Here is a 20,671-nt window from a genome sequence, read left to right on the forward strand (position 1 = left end):
CAGCCTGACTTTCAGTCAACCTAACGACAGGCTGAGAGCTGGAGCTGAGGCGGGTTTAAAGATTCCTGACAAACTGTTACACCACGCCCACCTGTCAGTCATGTCAGCTACGCTCCCAACTATACATAACTCTTATCCTTCATAAAATCAGACGGACCGGTTATAAATATTCACCCCCCGTACAGTGTGAGCCAGTAATGACAATAGCTAATCAGACCTGTTTGTTTTTTTGTACCAGGGTGTAAACATGTTAATTTATTCTGCAAAAACAGGCTTTTTTAAATGGGTGTGTATGTGACTTCCTGTTCTTCTGCAGCCAGCCTCTAGTGGACAGTTGAGGAACTGCAGTTTTTTGTGCTTCATTTTTCATCACTGGAGGCTGCTGCTTGGTAGAGACATCCACCGTCGACACAAACGTTTGTACGTTAGCCATTTTTGTGTTGTTTCATTACAAAGTCACACAAGCAAAAAGTTTCCTATGAAAAACTGGTTCCAAAGTAGTGACTGTAAAAAGGTTCAATTCTGTTTTTGCCAAATCAGGAAGTTAAGGACAGAGGTCTTTACTGAAACATGAGCCTCGTTTCCACCAAGCGGTTCACTTTGGTTTGGTAGTGTTTGCATCATTCACAGTCAGAAGACGGGAATGGTACCAGAATAACCGATACGTACCGATACAGACCGATCGGACCCAAAAAGGTGAAGATCAGAAAAACGTACAAAATGAGTCCTTTAACGTGAAGCACAGGTAAGTCACTGTATTCAGATAATATCTATCTGATGGAAATGAAACTGACTGCGTGAAGATCTTGTTTAGAATATTATTTCTGTCTCTAAATACACATCTGGATATCTCGATGAAAAAAGACAATCAGGAAATGTTTTTGCCAAAAGTAACTGTTTATTTCAGTTTGTCTTCAAACAGCGGAGTGGCCGTCTGTCTCTGTACACGCTGGTTAGTAAAAAAACAAAAAAAACACTGAACTCAGACATCTCACTGCCTCCTCGAACATTCAAGGATATTGCATTTTTAGTTTTTTTTTCATTGAGAATACAAAAATCAGTCAATGCAGCAACAAAGTCCATCAACGAGAGTTCATTTTGTTTCCTCTGTAGGACGACACGGGCTCCTTCCTCTGGTCCGGACGGAGTGGTTATCATGAAGACACTTCAAATAAAACACAAATATACTGCTTTGACAAACAATCTCATCAGATTATGAACCCACAGAATGAACACTGATTTGGCAGCGAGGGATATTTAGAGGCATCAGAGACTGAAAGTTGGACACTGGACACTCCCAACCAAGAACGTTTTGTTACACTTCATTTCACAAATCTGTGGTTTTAAAACAACCCGAGTATGCTCAACATACCAGGCTCGTACAAATATGTCTTACATTGATCACCCAAGATTGTGCTAACCAATGTAGTTTATTTGTACTGACACAAAGATTTGAAATCCTCATGCTGGGAAGACACTGCTCCTTAAAAAGTCAGCAGGAAAACCTTTCAAGACTCCACTGCCTCTGAAGTATCCCCGATCATCACCTACAGACCCGCAAACACGAGCCTGTAAACCTTAAAGTGGTTAAGTGAGAAATGTTGACGGGATGAGTGAACTGCACAGCAGAACCTCGCTGACACCAGGAACAGGTTTATGAACGATGAGAACCGCTACAGGCTGGGATCAGAAACTTTCTGCTACATCTGTATTTTAATCAACATAAACATGCATGAAAAAACACAAAGGACAGGATCGAGTTGCTCTGAATGCTAAGAGATACAGAGCTGAGGCTGTAATCTGACCTCTGCTCACACACTGAGGAGTGTTTTATTTTAATTACATGGATGAAACCTGAGCGCTTGAGAAGTATGAGCCGAAAATTAACAGAATTAGCTGGTTAAATAAGCAGGTGAAAAGGATGCCAAAACATCTCCAATATAATGCAGATTTGTACAAAGTCAAAACTCTGTTCTTTGTCAACATCTGTCTGCAGGATGAAGAGCTTCAATTTTTTTTAAGGTTTTTTGGGTCCTTTTTGCCTTTATTTTAGATAGGACAGCTGAAGAGAAACAGGAAAAGTTGGCAGGAGAGAGCGGGGGATGACATGCAGCAACAAGGCTGAGGTCAGATTCTAACCCACAGCTGCTGCGACGAGGACTACAGCCTCTGTACATGGAGCTAACAACATAACCGCTAGGCCATCTGTGCTCAAAATGCAAGTTTTTTTATTTAATGTAGTTTGGATCATCAGATCATATTTTAGAAGCAACCAAAGGAGGGAGATCAGGAGGATCTTCAACACGGCATCACCAACTTTTCTCACTTGAGTTGAAACAATTGAGTCAATTGAAGTTGTAACATAAGTTTGCATCAAAGACGTCTGCGTTGTCTTTGTGTGTAAAGCACCGAGTTGCTTTTGGTATGAATGCAGCATGATTGCGAAAGCTTCCTTCAAAGTCATCAGACCATCCAACATGTCCGGCAAAGAGTAAGTCTTACAGCAGATCTATGACGCTGATGCATATTTAAATACATTATGTTACGATGTTGGATGTCTAGACTAAACCACAGCAACTTTTTTTTTAAGATACAGTTGTTGGTGTAATCCCCAGATGTGGTTTTATACTGCTGTGAACTTGAACCGAGAACTTGACCATTCTTGTTCCTGAACCTGACGACAAGCCTAAGCTGTCCAACCCTGTTGAATCGTGGGATGTAATGACACCTGTAGCCTCTTGGTGGTGCTAGTGAGGCTATAATAAACGATAGTGCTTAAATGTTCAAACCCATTAAAATTAATGATGTAATGGGGGTGAGCAAACAGCCATTAAAACCTTCAGTTTAAATGTTTCATAGGTGTTTTTAAATACCACACTCATCCTAAGTGAGGACAGATTAGAGCTTCAGATTTCAGACTTATTCTTCTATTTTTAAGCCTCGAGAGACTTTTTATCTGTTAAAGTTTAAAGGTCACATATTATCCAAAATCCACTTCACCATGTTCCTCTAACACTAATATGTGTCTCTAGTCGGTCTACAAACCCCCCAATGATGAGAAAAGTCCATCCCTTCATGACATCACAAAGGGCAGTAGCCCCTCCCCCAGGTGGGTGACACTCCCACAGCTAGGTGTTTGTTCTGCGCTCTGAGTCTGCCTTCTCACCGTAAACATTAGGGCATTGTGCAAGAAAGCCCAAGCCACATCCCCTTCCAGAGAGGGGGCGTGGTCAGACGCAGCTCATTTACATATTTAAAGGTACAGACACACAGAAACAGCCTGTTCTGAGCAGGGCTGAATAGAGGGGTTTATAGACATGATCAAATACAGGATCAGAGTGGATTTAGAACAAGAAACTTCACACACATGTTTTGGGGAGCTCTGAGACTTATTTAAACTGGTTGAAGAGGAGGAGGATTGTGACCTTTAAACCAGGAGCCTGTTTGTATGTGAGCGGAGCGTCCTCAAACCTCCTCGCCTCAAACACATCACACAACTAACATCTACTTCTTCATGCCAAAAATACTGCATAGATAAAAAACATAGAGTGAAAAATCATATCAAACAATATATAATAATACAAAATGAATACTTCCACACAAAGTGGTTTTAAACGTATTAGTTGTGCCGGTGCACGTTGAACACGTGCGTGATTGTAACCACATTTAAAACATTCTCATATTAAAGTGTGCATAAACATAAATACTAACACTGATTCTTTACACAGTAACATAGTGACAGACAACTTCCACCTCCTCTTACAGGGATCTGATCAATGTGAGGAAAAAAGAGTTTTGAGATGTGAAGTTTCTGCAGGAAAACTGATCCTTCATTTTACACAGGTTCTTTTCATTTACCTTTGTTTGTAGTGATTTCTTGTTTCTAAATATCCACCAAGAAACATTTGATAGATAAAAGAAAAGCTGGGAGGGCTTCTATTTATGTCTCTCAGACCTCAATCTGTATGAACAGCTTTAAAAAGATTTAACATTTGAGGCAAAGAACGTGAGAAATGTTAACGTTTAAAGTTTAAAATCCTCTGAAAAAAAAAAACAAGATCGGAAGTGAGAGGAACTTTTGTTTGGGGTGTGGTCAAAACAATTCTGAATTTCTGAAGTATTAATGTTTCAAAAAGTCTTGTGAATGTTGAGTGAAGACTAGTTTGTGTACAAAATGTACTGAGGTGTTTAATTTACTAACTCGAATTCTCAGGGCGCACTCACTCTAGGAAATCCGACCATGTCGAAGCACGTTTGACCCTCAAAGTCCAGCTCGATAATGTGAGTGCTCCGATCCGTTCTCAAGCTCAGTACACTTCCTTGGCAAGAGGAGGTAACCGCGCTCAGGCCCGGTTAGTCCTGGAGCAGTGACAGTGCAGGCCAGCGGCGGAATGGGGAGGGGACAACCGGGCCTAGTGTGAGTGGGCCCTTAAACTGGGGTGTGACCCTTGGGGGGCCCAGAGATATGTTGAGAGAGTTGGCACTGCAAGACTAAATAAAAGCAACGCACGGCGAGCAAAGCATGGCTGATATAGTGAAAGGACTTCCCAGATTAACGTAATGTTGATTGAGAATGAAATGAAATGTTGCAACGGTTAGAAAATATGATTCTGATCCACGGCTTCAACGATGGGTAATAGAGAACGACCTCAGAGTGCGGGGGGCCTCAAAGTGCGAGTTCCTGACAGCATGAAAAGTTAAAAGTTTCAGTTTCAGAAAATCCTGTTAATTTGACTATACTGTGTGTGTGTTGTTAAAAGTTAGGCATTTGGAATTTGCATGCCGCAGTGTCACTTAGTTTCCTCTGTAAAAACAGATGGTTAGTTTTCCCAGCTCGATGTCACTTTAGATCCCATGACAGTTTGATCTTTTACTTTGTGTAAGGTGACGGAAACAGGACATTAAATATTGTTGTGTAGTCAGGGAATTATCTGCAGTTATTTTCCTGTATTAAATTACATTTTCAGCATTTAATTGGATATTTAAGTGGATTTTTAGAACATTTCACTTCAGCCATTGGAGATGGTGACTGCATGTTTAGTTTTTAAAAAATGTGTGAAGCTAAAAAGTGCTACAACCTGAAACACATCAATCAGGTTACATTTCTCCTGTTCTTTGCCTCTTAGATCTGCTCTGTGTCGTTGCCCTGTGGTTGGTTGTAAGCGCTCTGGCCTCAGTAGGCACTGATTGGTTGCTGGTTTGTTGCTTACACATTACTGGTTCTGCTCTTGCCCTTGGCTCCGCCCCCTGGGCTGCCTTTACTCTCTGACTTCCTGCCAGGTGAGTTCTGACAGGTGGCCGGTTTCACAGCAGAGCCCGACTGAGCACCACTGTTGTTGTTGTGGTTCGTGTTCCCGCTCAGCGTCTCCATGATGGAGCGAAACGCCCCGAACGACCGCTTACTCTCAGAGCTTCCTGTCGGAGTCCTTTCCTTCCCATGATGCCCTTTGGTCTGCTCTGCCTCTGGATTGGAGCTCTTGTGCACCTGCTCGTCGAAGGTAACTCTCAGTTTAAGGTTCTGAGACGTCTTCCTGCGAGAAGAGGGTGACTTCAGGGCGCTCTTGGGGCTCGTGGCAACTTTCTGGCCGTTGGTGGCGTCGTGGGAGTCGGTTGAAACGTCCGATATTTTAGCGTCTGCTGCCTCGGGGTCGCTGGAGGTGGGGGACGGGTTGAAACCGATGCTGTCCACTGACTTTGACCCACTGAGAGAAAATGCCAGCTTCCTCTCAGTGGTGGAAGTCGGGGCGGAGGCGGGGAGGTGGTTCTTCATCATTGGGTCAAGGTGGCTTGATGCTGGCTCCTCCTCTGCGATTGGCAGGTGAGACGGCCTATCAGGTCGCAGAGTGTTGGAGGCCGAGGCTCCTTGATTTTTACCCTCCTCTGGTGGATAACCATCTGTGTCGGATTCACTCAGGGAGCGCTGCATGATCTGTTTGAGTCTCGCTAGTTTGAGCTCCCTCCTCTCTCCCAGCACCGTCCTGCGGGCTCCAGGGGCCGCGGGGCCGCAGGGGCCAGGGCCAACCGCTGGAGGCAGCCTCTCCCTGGAACACAGCGAGTCCGACATGTCCTTCCCCAGCAGCTGCCGCAGCACTGAGTCTGGTCCTGCCCCTGCCTGTCGAACCAACCACTGACCATCACCAGGAGTCCCCTCTGCTGTCAGCAACATCTCAGGCCACGCCTCCACTGAGGGCTGATGGGAGCTGGAGTCCAGAGGAGGAAACAGAAATGACCTTTTACTTTCATTTTACAATTTAAATGTGGATGTTCTGGTTTTACCAACAATGACTTCCAAGAAAATCCACCTCACTAGCACTAAGGTTATTTCTGGGAGCCATAGTTGTGCTTCTAGTATATCTCTAGAGGAGTTAGGGGGTCCTACATGTGTGTGTTACCTGGGAGATCTGGACGGTGTCCCCTCTGCCTTGTTGGGGTCCATCAGTCTCTGCAGATGTTTCTGCAGAACGATCCTGTCTGCAGCCTGTCTGCACGACAAACAACACACACAACAGGATTAACCTCAGGTGACCCACCTCCGCCTACAGGTATCACCTCAGTCTGAAACCTGTTACATCATAAAAAAATTTAAAAAAAGATTAAAACTACCGTCACTTACTCATTGAGCTGTTTGGTGAGTTTAACAACCTGCGAAGCCAACGACATGCAGGTTTCCACAACGACAAGGTATCGAGCGCAGGTGGTGTGTCCCTGTCGCTCGGCACTCTGGGACGGCCGCTCCCCCTGCTGGTTCTGGACGGTCACGTTAGAGCCGTACTCCACCAGAGTCTGGACACAGAGACAGAAGCTTTTTAGTAAGATTTACTCAGCTCTGTGGAGAACATGCAGCTTTTTAATCTAAAGCAAATCACAATCAGTGTTTTGATTGTCGGCCTGGCTGGCCAACAGGAAGCAGACAGGACTGATAAGATCCGCCCCTCCTTCAGATGGCTGCACCACTTAGCATTAAAAACTTCCACTGCAGGAAAAGTGAGCTCCAGGTTGTCAAATAAATTTAAGCAAGAATTAAAGTGTGAGCAAGAGAACTGAAGCAGGACATTCCTGGTCTGATTACCAGCAGGGAAACACACAGAACGGTTGGTAGTAATTGTAACTTTTAAGCAGCACACACCTGTATGCAGGTGAGGTGTCCGTACTGAGCCGCCACGTGGACCGCTGTGTTTCCGTTCTGGTCGACTTCGTCCAGAGAGATCGCCTGTTCCTGCATGAACTGAAGCAACCACAGCAACACCTTCTCCTGCAGAGACACACAGAGAGACATGTTTTTATCCACTTCTTATTAAGGGGGGGGTGTGTGATGGGGATCGGAGTGTGTGTGTGTGTGTGTGTGTGTGTGTGTGTGTGTGTGTGTGTGTGTGTGTGTGTGTGTGTGTTACCTGTCCATGGCGGGCAGCGTAGTGGATCAGACTGGGATGTTCTCGGGTGCAGCTCAGCTCTGCGATGGCCTCCGTCTCACTCACCATCCACCTCACACACTCCAGATGACCGTTCTGCAAAAACAAACACAAAGATTATGATGACGAACATTTACTGTTACCTCAATTTAAAGCTGAGCATAACCCAGACAACACAAGTAACACATATACACACAGAGAGAAACACACACACACACGCACACATGCACCATGTTGATTAAGCACCAGGTGGCTGGAAGTCTGTCCTGCCATTAATCTGAGTGAATAAACAAGAGGCTTGCTGATAAGAGCCAATCAGGACTCGGCTGCCCAGCTTGTCTGCTGATAAACACACTTCCTGTCTGGCAGCCAATCAAGAGGCTGGTTTCCACAGCAGAGCAGACAAAACAGGACCTGCTCAGTATTCACAGCGCTCAGCGAGACTCATTTTTAACAAACTGCTGCTGCTGCTGCTGCTGCCGACAGAGCTGATGTAGAAGTTTAAAATCATTTTATCAAAATCCTTCATCTCAACACATCATGACCTCACCGACCAGCTGCCAACCGAGTGCCTCGTTGAATTTACAAGATTACAGATGTGTATTTTTTTTCCCCTTGACCATTAAAACAAAATAGCTTGCAACTATTTGGAATGCTTTCCAGCTATTACAGGTCTCTCAACTGGAAGGTCGGGGGTTCAATCCCCAGCTCCTGCAGCTACATATCCGATGTGTCCTTGGGCAAGACACTTAACCCCAAGTTGCTCCCGCTGCTTTGTTGGCGGTGTATGTTTTTGTATGAACGGATTAGTTACAAGATAAAGCGTTTTAATCTGATATTGTTTCACATTTTAAGATGTACAGGAGCAAATATATTCACACTAATATATACATCTATAGTTAGCTTGAGAATAAAGGCCTTTGAGTCTGTTTGTTTGTCTGACATTTACACACCCTGTTTTAAGTTTCTTAAGTTCTCTATACACGTTCCACACACTTGCCTCCTTCTTGGGTTTTTAGACTACAGTGTATTTCATTATTGTGTTTTTATGTTGATGCTTGTAATGGTATCTGAGTAACACACACTGACCTTGACTCCCAGCCCAGCGGGGGTGAGCTGCTGGTTGTTGCGTTCGTTCAGACTGTCCTCCCCCATCAGGGAGGTGAGATGCTGCAGACAGTCAGCGTGACCCTGACAGGCTGAGATGTGCAGCAGGTTGTTCCCGTCTTCGTCTCTGATCAGCTCCAGGTTATCTGCAGCCAGGTGAGGCTGCAGGCGGGGAGGAGGAGGAGGAAGAGGAGGAGGAGAGGAGAGAATGGGATAAGGAGGAGGTGCATAAAACATCATGTGTGGTTTGCTATAGTACATTCTTCACCTCCTCCTGAAAAGTAATAGATGACCTTCAACTCACCAGCAGCGAGATCTGTCCCTCTCTGACGATGTTGATGATGTTTTGATTCTTCTTTGTCTCCTCGTCCATCTCCCCTCCAGCTCCTCCAAACCCCCTCGGCCCACTGCCTCCCCCTCCTCCTCCTCCTCCTCCTCCTCCTCCTGACCCTGGAGTCCAGGTCTTTGAGGCGTCCTGCCTGCCCATGCTGCATCCAGGCAGCGGGAACATGTGCCCCGGTCCTCCTGATGGCTCCACGCTCGGCCTCTGGCTCTGTGAGTCCGGGTAAACCCGCGCGGACAGCAGCTTGTCTGGAAGTCAAACATGCACATTTACTGTTTTTGTGACCAACAACGAAGGTGAACTAGACGGGACATAAGGACGGTTTTATAGGACGTACCTGCATCAGAGAAAGAGGAGAGGGAGGAGGAGCAGCTGAGGAGTCCAGAGGGGAGCAGGTCTGACTGGTAGCCTCCTGGGGAGCGGTGGAGGTGGTGGAGGTCTGGATCCATGGACTTGGACTTCCTGAGGTCGGACCACTTCACCGGGGACAGGACACAATACTTCAGGATACAGAGGGATTACATGATGATGACATTAAAAAAGTCTACCCCGAACATTAAGGATGCCATGCTGAGCAAGTTTAGTCAACATTTAATGAAGTCAACTCCAGAGTTTCACGTCACAGCAGCTTACACAAGAGGAGATCTTTGAGTATGACCCTAAATATATGAGTAGCCTTTACTTTCCTTCACCATCGTTGAGAGGTGATGTCGCTATTTTGGCAGCGATGCAGTTTACCATTACTGCTGCTGCTGCTGCTGCTATCTTATTTTGTTCTCTCTAAATGTGTTTGCCTGGCTTTCTTCCAGGGCCAAGAAATCCGCTTTGGCGCCTACTGTCTGCCAGAATTCATAAAACTGTTTACACACTACAACTCAAAATCTTAAGTAGATTTTTTAGAAAAGTATTTCTAAAATGTAAAGATTCGTTTTAAAAGACGTGGGCGCTGATGTGCAAAAAATGTAATTTACCTGCAAAACAGGGCTAGTTATCAAAGCAGAAGCCGGGCCACGTTGTCGCACTATCAACCCTGAATACCACAACATCACATGTAATTGATGTTAAAAAGATTACCATAAAATGCAGAATATAAATAAGACGCAGTTTGTTTTTTGAGGGGGGGGGGGAAGAGGTTTCTGTGTTCCAGTGTGATGATTTCTTCTGCGCTCAGTGAAGTCTACAAAGTGAAACTTCTGTTCAGCCGTGTCACTCTTCGAGTAACATTTGTGTTTTTCGGTTACAGTACGTTAGCTCTCTGTGCCGACAGCCTGCGAGTCACACTGCCCACCTTTGCTGGTCACTCACTGACTTTAATTGAGGAATCTTTCAGTCAGTCAGGTACTCCACATCTGTTATTTTATGAACGACATTCCACCTTTCTATCTAAATGTAGGATTTTGAGCTAATGATGGAAAAGGGAATAGTGACACAGACCAAGCTGGCAGCTACTTTTCCCCACAGCTTGCAAGCAACAATGAATGGAGGTGAATTTTCAAATAAAATGTTAGGTTGCGTCAACGTGTGATAATGGTGACTGCACCCTCAGTTATCAGCATTTTACACTGGTAAATTAGTCGCACCGGTATGTAGGACACAGACAACATTTTAGATGAACAGATAAGTATCAAAAGAACTTCCTATTCACCAGGTTTTACGGTAATTGTTGACCAAGAAGCCTTGAAGGAAAGCTGTGCATTATCCAACACTTGTGTAAGTCTGGAGGGGAAGATGAAGATGTTCAGTGTGTACCTGCGTCTGTGAGCTCGCGCTGCCCAGACTCAGAGGCTCATTGTGGGTTAAAGAGGAGCTCTTCAGCCCCCCTCCTCTGGTCCTCTCCAGGGTGCCTCCTCCCAGGTTGCTCCCCGTCACCGAGCGCTTGTCGTGGGTGACGCGAGGCAGCGTGGACATCTGCTGGCTGGACTTGATATAAGGCACGTCCAGGATCTCGTCCATGTCCAGGTCGTAGTGCTCCAGCTCCCCAAACAGAGCCTGTGGGTTGTTTCCTCCGACAACACCGCCGGAGCCACCGCCCAGGCCCTTAGCCTTTCCTCCGGGGGCGTCAGAGGAGGCGTGGGGCGCCTTGTCAGAGCTCGGGTCATCTTTGCTGCTCTCCCCCGGCTCCCCCAGACCCTGACTCTGGACTTTACCATCAGAGTCAGAGTCCGTGGTTTCTGGCTGGTGTTTGAGGGGAGAGACCCTCTTCACCGGCCGGAACTTACTGTGGACCTCAGCGATCCCGGTGGGTTTGATTCCCCCGCCGCTGTGGGAGGAAACGCCGCGACTCCAGTTGATGGAAGGAGCTGCAGGAGCAGGAGAGACGACAGGAGATCAGCTGAGTTAAGACCTTTCTTTTGTACTTTTAAAGAAACATCAGCATTCTTAATAAACGCAAGAGTGCAGTAAAGTTTTATTAAATAACAAACGTAGCTACCTGGTCTCTCCTCGGCCTGGCCATCGCTCCGCCTGGATAACTCGGGGATGCTCTTTAAAGACGTCACAGAATACTGCAGGATGAGACAGAAGTCGGATATGTTGAAAACGTTTACACAGCAGCTCAGCAGCTGTGTGTGCAAATCCGTTATTTTTAGATTTAAGGTAATTGCAGTAGCAGTCATGTTGCTCTAATTACACACAGATTGTAACATGAGGCATTTGGGGAAACTACCGAGTGGAACTAAATCACTCACTAACTGATGCTTTCACTTTGAATCCTTCACAAAGATGGTCATGCTCAGTATTTATTAGAAAAGCTTTTATTCAAGTGTTTTTCTACTTGGTGTGTAAGAGCCTTAAGCGAGTATATTTACGGCCTGTCAAAGTAGTTGTGGTTTTGTCACCTTGGTGTGTATACATTGTGAGTAGCACTAAAGTACTATTAGCAGCAGGGACAAGCTAATGTTTTACACATTTGTACTACCTGTTTTTTTATTTTCTTCAGGCATATTGTCTGAGCAGCAATTTCCCAGTATCCGAGACAAATTTCTCCAGAGGGAGACGATTAAAGAAACCTTGACCTTGACTAGGGAGGATACAAAAATATGCAGCTGAGCTTTGTTTCTGCACATATCTGAAGGCTCGGTAGCTGTGACTGAAGATAGAGGGGATGTTGTGAGAGTTTTCTACATTCAAGTTAAAACCACAACAGTCTTTAATCCGTTATGTCGGTGTGTTAGCTCGTTCATATCTCACTGACCACTGAATCATCAGAGAAGTCGATCTCATCCAGGTCCAGGTATTCAGGAGCCTCCATCTTTACACCACATCATCAGCTGCAAGAACAAGCTGCACGCACAAAAACAAACACACACAACCTCAGAATAAAGTTCATACAAACACATAAATAAAAGGATAAAGCCAGTAAAACAAAAATACTGCAGGAGTAGATAAGCAAATATAAAATGTGTTTACATGTAATGAAGAGCTGCACATTTGTCGCAGGATTGTGCAAGATGTTGAGCAGAAACACAACAAACTAACACTTTTAATCTCTGTCAACGGTGATTTGAACTTTGTGACCTTAAAACAAATCAGTTCCAGCCAAAAAACACCAAAGTTATGATTAGCTACATCATATCCATAAATATTCTGAAGACAAACCCTTGTGGTTTCTTTGATTTGATCAGCAGAAATAATACACAGGATGTAGCTGCAGGAAACTGAGAACAGTGAGAACACTTTCACTCAAAAGAAATGAGTGAAAAGTGTTTTTTTTTTGTGTGACAAACTGCGGCTATGTGAGTAAAGAGGAAACTGTGGAATCAACAAACCTGACGATGTCTTTGTTAAGGAAGTCTACGTCACTCCTAGAGCTCACAAAGGGTGACTGTAGAAAGATTTGTTTGAAGATCATCAAATCCTCAGTAATACCGGAGGTTTATAACCGTGTAAAGCCAGAAGTGTCAACTGCAACTCAGTGCCTGAGCTGTTGTGATCAAAGGCAACAAACAGCCGGATTATCAGGACTAATCAGAGAGCAGCGTGACTCACAGAGAGAGAGAGAGAGAGAGAGAGAGAGAGAGAGAGAGAGAGCGAAGGAGATTTAAAGACACAGCACACAAACTAAACCTGCACCAACACACAAACTAAACCTGCACCTACACACAAACTAAACCTGCACCTACACACAAGCTAAACCTGCACCTACACACAAACTAAACCTGCACCAACACACAAACTAAACCTGCACCTACACACAAACTAAACCTGCACCTACACACAAACTAAACCTGCACCTACACACAAACTAAACCTGCACCTACACACAAGCTAAACCTGCACCTACACACAAGCTAAACCTGCACCTACACACAAACTAAACCTGCACCTACACACAAACTAAACCTGCACCAACACAAAAACTAAACCTGCACCTACACACAAACTAAACCTGCACCTACACACAAACTAAACCTGCACCTACACACAAACTAAACCTGCACCAACACACAAACTAAACCTGCACCAACACACAAACTAAACCTGCACCAACACAAAAACTAAACCTGCACCAACACACAAACTAAACCTGCACCTACACACAAACTAAACCTGCACCTACACAAAAACTAAACCAGCACCTACACACAAACTAAACCAGCACCTACACACAAACTAAACCAGCACCTACACACAAACTAAACCTGCACCTACACAAAAACTAAACCAGCACCTACACACAAACTAAACCAGCACCTACACACAAGCTAAACCTGCACCAACACACAAACTAAACCTGCACCTACACATCTAGTGTTTTCCACACAGACTGGGCGGGCCGCCCAAGTATATTTCCGACATTTGTAACTAAGGTGCGCACAAGGACCTCACGGCTCCGTGCAAGAAAATTCCCTCTCGACTCCTGCGGAGAGTTAAGTCGCAGCAAAACCACAAGAGAAGAATCACATCAGCTTCAGAGAAAGAGAGAGAGAGAGAGGAGGTCCACTGTCTGTACATTCCTCTTGTAAACATATTTGTAGATATGATGGATCATAGGAGTAAATAAATAATGTTCCTTTACGTGCATGAAAACAAACGTCATGCCCCTCTGCAGTAGGGGTCCCCAGTTTGGCCGTCGCAGTTTAAAACGTCTGGATTCACCCCAGCTTTCTTAAACTAACAAGCTTGTAAGCATGTTGTGTAACTTTGTCCAGCAGCAGAACAGAGAGCTCAGAGGGGGCAACAAGTTCGGGACAGGGAGTCAACTTTAACCCAGATTAAAGTCAGACATTAAAGTCAGTACAATCTTTCCTCCATCAATCTCATCAACAGTCACTGACGCTGCTTCTGCTGAGAGAGTCGCGTCAGATTTCATAGCTGTAAAAACATTTCCTTTTGAGACAGACCAATTCTTACAAATGCAGAAAAAGGAGAATTATATTGAAAGTTCCCGTGTGCTTTGATCGTCCATAAAAGGCAGAAACAGACTGTGCAGGACGCCACTCCCTCTCTCTAGTTTGAGTCAATGTAGATCGGCCATAGATATTGTAAATGTTCAGAGAAATATCTCCAAAAGATGCCAATAAAATATGATATGTGAAAGGGGAAGAGTTGTAACTTCAACAGGTGAGAGGCTCTGCCAAAAATCATATACTGGCGCTGCTTCTGAGACGAACCATAAAGGAGTCAGTGTGACGGGGTCGGTTTGAACACGTGACCAGCGCAGAGCAAAGACAAGACATTGCTCAGGACAGCAAAACGCTAGAGAGATATTCTACAAATAAAGTATTTTGTGCTGTTTTCCAGGTGGCGCTGAGGTGGCAGGCCACAAATGATAGGTAGAAGAAATCTAAATTCATTCAGACTCTGGGAAACTGTCTTTGTCAGTGAAATCATTTGGAAGCCAATTGGCATAAGATGACCACACATCACACTCAAAATAAAAGCCACCTTTGCTGCTGACAGTCCACTCAGACCTCTCACATTGTCAGAGCGTCTCCCTACGACATGATTCAGATCAGTGTGGATGTTTAAGTTTACTTGTCATGAAAATGAGCTTTACAGAAATATATCTGGCATCCCTTAAATCTACAGCTGCAACCACTGCTGTACTATGAGCTATTTTCTTCTTATGCTCTATCACTCCTTATCACGACTCTCTTTTCTCACTGTTGGGATGGTTCCAACACTGCTGTGGTGATAAAGCACCAGTTCATGGCGTTTTTTTAGGACAGTGGATAGAGTCAGAAGTCAGGAGGAGAGAGAGAGCGGGGAAGGACGGATTTGAACCTGGGCAGCCCGCTTGGACAGCCTCCGCACTAACCACTAGGCTACTTGTTCCCCCAGGTCAATGCTTTGAGGATCTTATAGCAGGAAACTTAAAGGGGACATATTGTGAAAAATCCACTTGTACAGTGTTTTTGAACATATATTTGGGTAACCTGAGTGTCTACTGACCCACAAAATCTGAAATAAACCCATCCAGTCCTTTGTTTGTGGTCTGCATAAGTCTTACAACACAGAGAAAAAAAGATCTGTTTCAAATGTGCTTTCCTTGTGATGTCACAGTGGGATTCTGGTTAAAAAAAAAAAAAAACCTCTCCTCCCCTGGTATCTCCACCCCCAGCCTAGAACAAAACTTTTGCGCAGGTCCGCCATTTGTATTTTTGCTACAGAAGAGTGATGTCTACGGGGAAAACTCGGGGGGGGGGGGGGGGGCTCATTTCATTTAAAGAGACACACACACCAAAACGGAGCGTTCTGAGAGAACTGGTTTATACAGGGTCACAAACCTCCTCTGGTGCTTGATTCATGTTATATTTTGACCAAAACACAGCACAGATGTTTCATTTAGACCACAGGGGACTGTTTGAAAAGGTGAAAAAGTGGTATAATATGTCCTCTTTAAAGATTAAAGTGAGCAAATAACACCCAAACTTTTTCAGGAGTTTGATTTTAGTCAGAGGTGTAAATGGTTATTCTTCTGGCCTCATAGAAAGATCTTTCTGTTTTTCTCCGCTCTCTGTGCTTTAAATTAACAAAATAAAAGCCGTCTTTATGTCTAGAAATGAAAACACGTCACAGCCATGGTTACGGGATGTTCAGAAAGCAGCAAACTGTGGAGGTTTCATGTACGAGGGCAGCCGTTTTCAGACAGTGTGGGAGTCACCACAGAACTGAACGGGTCCAAATAAAACCTCTGATTGCAGCTTTGAGAAACAAGCGAGCCCAACATCCTTGATAACAACTGTTTAGGCCTGACAGCAGACATCAACTATAAGACTGGATCACGGTATAAGATGGGGGATGTCTGCTCTCTCTGTTTATATGAACAGCTGACGAGTCGGAATCCTTCCAGACAGCGAGACGCAAAAACATTCAGAGAGATAAGAGGAATTTTTTTGGGGAGAAAAGTCAACAAACAAGGACGGGAGTTTTCCAGGGGGAATTTGAGAGAGATTCGATTAGTCTTTCTGCGAGTGGAGATCTGTGTTACTTTATGTCTCTCAGAGGTCAAGTGAAACTGCTGAAAACACCTCATGACATTAAATATGAGTGTCACAGAGGGTCACATATTGGAGCAGTTAGATGTTGGTTACTGTGATCGAAATGAGTCAGGCGAGTTGACACTCACTGAGGAAGATCTTGGATATGATTGTAGAGTTGTGTCATTTTACTAAACTGTGCTTAAGGCCCTCCAGAACTGTAGCCGAATTATTACACTGGCTACATGTGCATTTTAAATTTAGTTATCACTTTCAAAGCATGGATTGGAAAGGATCCGAGTAGATCAATGACTGTTTATGTAGGAATTTAATTTGGTGCAATTTGGCGCCCACTAAAGGACTCTGAGTGCGACTGCACCGTCGTAAATACACACAGCGCTGTCATGGCTCCCCATCGCAGATAACGTTCATTTGTTAACAGAGGAGCGGTGTTGTTAGAAACCAAAGAAGTCAAATATCGACTGACTGATGATTTGCACGAATATGACTCTGCTAGCGTCTACAGCTCGTTGTAGAGACGACTTTTTGGTGTCAGGTTTATTGATTTATTTGTATCAAACCTGAGATATAACTCGGGTTAGTCGACTTTCTGCAGCCAGTAAAGCTGCTAAACATGAGACAACGATGACACTGATAACGAAACGTTACGTCTCAATCTGTTCTGAATAAAATCTGCTGAGATGTAAACTCTGCTTCTCGCTCGCTCACTCTCTCTCTTTTCTCTTCTTAGCTTCCCCCGTCAGCGTCCTCTTCCTCTTAGCTTCAGCTGTTGTAACAAACAGTACAGAGTTGGCTGGTTAGTACCGTGCAGCCGTACGCACTACATGCTGACAAACTTAGAGAGTTATAAGCCGGCGACCGAGACGCTGTGTGGACGCCATCCCCCCTGTTGTCACCACTCAGCTAAACAATATCAAGATAAGAGTTTTGGTCAGCCCTAACACACACACACACACACACACACACACACACACACACACACACACACACACACACACACACACACACACACACACACACACACACACACACACACACACACACACACACACACACAACACACAGTCAAACAAAGCTACACACAATCTAGGACACAGACACAATAACAACTAAAAAACACACGACACAGGCCTTGAATATCTTTACACACACACACCCTCAAACACAAACACACACACACACACACACACACACACACACACACACACACACACACACACACACACACACTATAAAACATTCATTACTTAAATAAGAACATTGAATTACATCTTATTTTGTTCATTTGTTATTTTTAGATGTTTATCTGATTATTACTCTTGTTATAAATCCATTAGTGTTTATAATTTATTGTATTATTAAATTATTGATTATAACTAACAATTACTATTTTTATTGTATTTTTCTTTTATCATGTGAGATTTTTTTAATCATCAGGCCTTTAAAAACTATGATCTAACCCTGGTATTCAACATAAACACTACTTAATAATAAAGAATAAATAATAAGAATAAAGAAAAACACCTGCAGGTTCATAAAGCTGAAGTAATAAAAACATTTTAAACAAACATTTTTAACTCTTTTACTCATGTTTCTGTGTTTAAAGAGCATTATTTATATCCCATACCTTCATAAAACAGAGCCCAGTCAACCAGCAGCTAAAACAGCTAGCTCAGGTACAAATAAAAACCCTGAATGTGTAAAGAGAGAAGATTGTGTGTCCCTCTTCTGTCTCCTTACAGCTAGCAGAAAGCTAATTAGCTAACATTAAGCTAGCTGGCTAATCAGCGTCCACAGATGCTAACGTGAAGCTAGCTGGTTAGCCTGCTGGAAAAATAGGTCAAAAAGCGAAGCTTCAGGTGGAGGCGACCCCCGCGCCTGTTAACGACCCCCCCACCCCCTTTCTCTTCTGGCTCATAGACAGCTTTTATGGTACGTTACCTTTTTTTCTGACAGTCCGACAGCCGAGGAAGAAAGCGCTGTCTCCGGGAGAGGACACAGCTAGCCGCACAGCTGCACAGATCCTCAGATCCAGCTGTTTTTTTCCCTTCTGTCGCCTCGCGCCTGTCTTGAAAAGCACAAAGACTTTGACATATGGGCAGAACACAGAGGGAGCAATGAGACGAGGGCTCACTCTGAACACATTTCAGAGTACCAAATTCGTGAACTACGCCTTTTCACTCTCAGTGTAATAAATAGGCAGCTGTGTATTCATACACTGCACACACGCAGGTATACTGACAATACCACATTATTTTTCAGTCTCCATTTAGTAGAAAGGTTTTATTCATTTTTAGTCATAAAAGTAAACGTACTGTAATAAGACACAACCCTTACTGACAGTTTACTGACAGAACTAGCACTTTATTATAAAGCCCTGAAGTATATTGATTAGAAAATTGGGGTAAAAATTACTTAATCTTATTTAGAATTATTAGAAGAATCCCATTATCCCCTTGTCTTTATTTTTCTCTATTGTATTTTCTGATTATCTATTTTCTGTATCTGATTCTACAGATGTCTGAAATGTCTGATGTTGTTTTACATTTTCTACTTCAATTGACCAAAATAAATTATTCAAGTGCCTCGTATTTTAAATTTTTCAACCTCTAGGTTAATTATTCGTTTTTGCCTCTCGTGGGTCATCGTCTTAATAAACGATCTTTGAGTAGGGCCGCCGCTCAGTCGGAGGAAGCGGAGCCGTTCGGTCCGTTATCCTTAGAATAAAAACTAAAATAAAAGTAAAGCTCCGATGAGGATTTATTAAACAACATGCTGCCCATAGTCTGAAATAAACACACGGATTGAATCAACATTATTAAATCATTTAAGAAATATAATGTACATCTTTATTTTAAACTCATAATTGTATTCTGAAGATATAAACATTTGGATAAGAGAAGTAGCCTACAGTCACTGGTGGACTTGGGATGCTTGACGGGCAGGGGAATTTTTTTTTTTTTTTAAAGGTACCTTCTTCATGCTGAGGGGCACCAGCGCTTAAGTCGTCATACATTGATAATGAAATAGTTCCAGGATCCTTCCAGTGAACAAAAAGTGGTACAGTGCCATGTGAACACGTTTTGTCCACTGGAAGGACATCCTGGAGGATATTAACCACTCATTCTGTTCACTGGATTGGGGATTTCGGTCCACAGGGGCATGTCAATGAAGTGGGCACCCTGGAGGGCACGTTACCACTTATTCATCATCTTTACTGCCTGACTCAGGAGTCCATTAGAAAACATATAAAAAGGAAACAAAATAAAAACACAGGGTAATAAAACAGACAGACAAAACATCACCAATATTATAAAAGACAGCTGTACCAGTGTCACCACTGGGCTGACTGGTATATCACAGAACTATGACTGGGATTTGTCAGCAGCATAATAATGGGATTCTGAGAATCCTTCAATCCTTATTGAAAGACACATTAACACTTTCTGTCCACTGGAGGGCACCATGCAGTGGACTTTCATCTACCAAAGAGGCAACCAAGTAAACCACCTTTGATTATAAATTTGAATTAAATCAATTATTTTGAATTGAAATGTATTAACATCAACCACCTCATGTGATTGTTATACTCATTAAAGAACACTTTGATCAGCTTCCTCTTGCCCTTAAATTGTTATTTAATAAAGAAAATGTTCGTTTTATCCTTATTCTAAGTTTCAATAATTGATATTGTGTTGTTTTATTATCTGCAGATGTGTTGCTCCAGATTCAGACTTGCGCCATCAAACATTCAGTTACATAACTGTTGTTGTGTTTGGGAGAAGCTGGGCCTATAAACGTGTTTCCATAATAACAGCCTGGTCACCTCTTTTTCAGTTCACTGTGGTCAAACGCACATCAGATCAGGAGCTCAGCAGCGTCATCTTGTGGAAATCTGTGGTACTGCACGAGGTTTCATGAGGCTCAGTGAAAGCTGAGCACCAGGAGGTCAACTTCCTATTGCAACTTAAGAAAGAGGTGAAATGACTAAAATGGGACACTGTGTGAAGTTGATGCTTTGTCTTGAGTTTGAACATCTTTTATATATTTTTTTTTCTGTCTAAAATTAACATATTTTAAAACAAAATATCTAGTATTTTATCATCCATCAGAAAGATATATAAGGTAGCTGTTTATCAGCTTTTTTGAAATATGAAAAGAATGCGATCAAGAACCAAAGTTAAAATATACACTGAAGGTCCGATATCTATTTATGCATGAAATTATTTTCACAAGGTCCAGTTATTATTTCTGATAGAGCCTCGCAGATTGATTACAAGGGAAGAGTCTTTAGATTTTACTTTATTGCTCCTGCTGCTGAATCAGAGACGTGTGAAAGTGTAGAAATGGATTAGTTTATACCGATGGAC

At 43.4% G+C, this 20,671-nt stretch overlaps 1 protein-coding gene across 3 annotated transcripts; it reads right to left on the reverse strand.

The window, feature by feature from the left end:
• Positions 1-878: 878 nt before the first annotated feature.
• On the reverse strand, positions 879-18,400 carry sncaip (synuclein, alpha interacting protein). Of its 3 annotated transcripts, none has more exons than XM_065950498.1 (12): positions 18,243-18,400; positions 12,053-12,141; positions 11,291-11,363; positions 10,609-11,159; positions 9,197-9,335; positions 8,821-9,107; positions 8,499-8,678; positions 7,392-7,505; positions 7,127-7,252; positions 6,614-6,783; positions 6,393-6,482; positions 879-6,200 (listed from the first exon to the last, which is right to left on the reverse strand). In XM_065950498.1, the coding sequence occupies exons 2-12, from the start codon at positions 12,107-12,109 to the stop codon at positions 5,207-5,209; spliced, it is 2,781 nt and encodes a 926-aa protein (XP_065806570.1). In that variant the 5' UTR covers positions 12,110-12,141; positions 18,243-18,400; the 3' UTR covers positions 879-5,206. The 3 variants fall into 3 exon arrangements, with proteins under 3 accessions (XP_065806570.1, XP_065806560.1, XP_065806565.1); XM_065950488.1 differs by having other exon boundaries at positions 9,197-9,359; XM_065950493.1 differs by lacking the exon at positions 18,243-18,400 and adding an exon at positions 12,627-14,229 and having other exon boundaries at positions 9,197-9,359.
• Between the last annotated feature and the right edge of the window lie 2,271 nt (positions 18,401-20,671).

The sequence above is a fragment of the Labrus bergylta genome, chromosome 2, assembly GCF_963930695.1.
Source record: "Labrus bergylta chromosome 2, fLabBer1.1, whole genome shotgun sequence".
Lineage (NCBI taxonomy): Eukaryota > Metazoa > Chordata > Actinopteri > Labriformes > Labridae > Labrus > Labrus bergylta.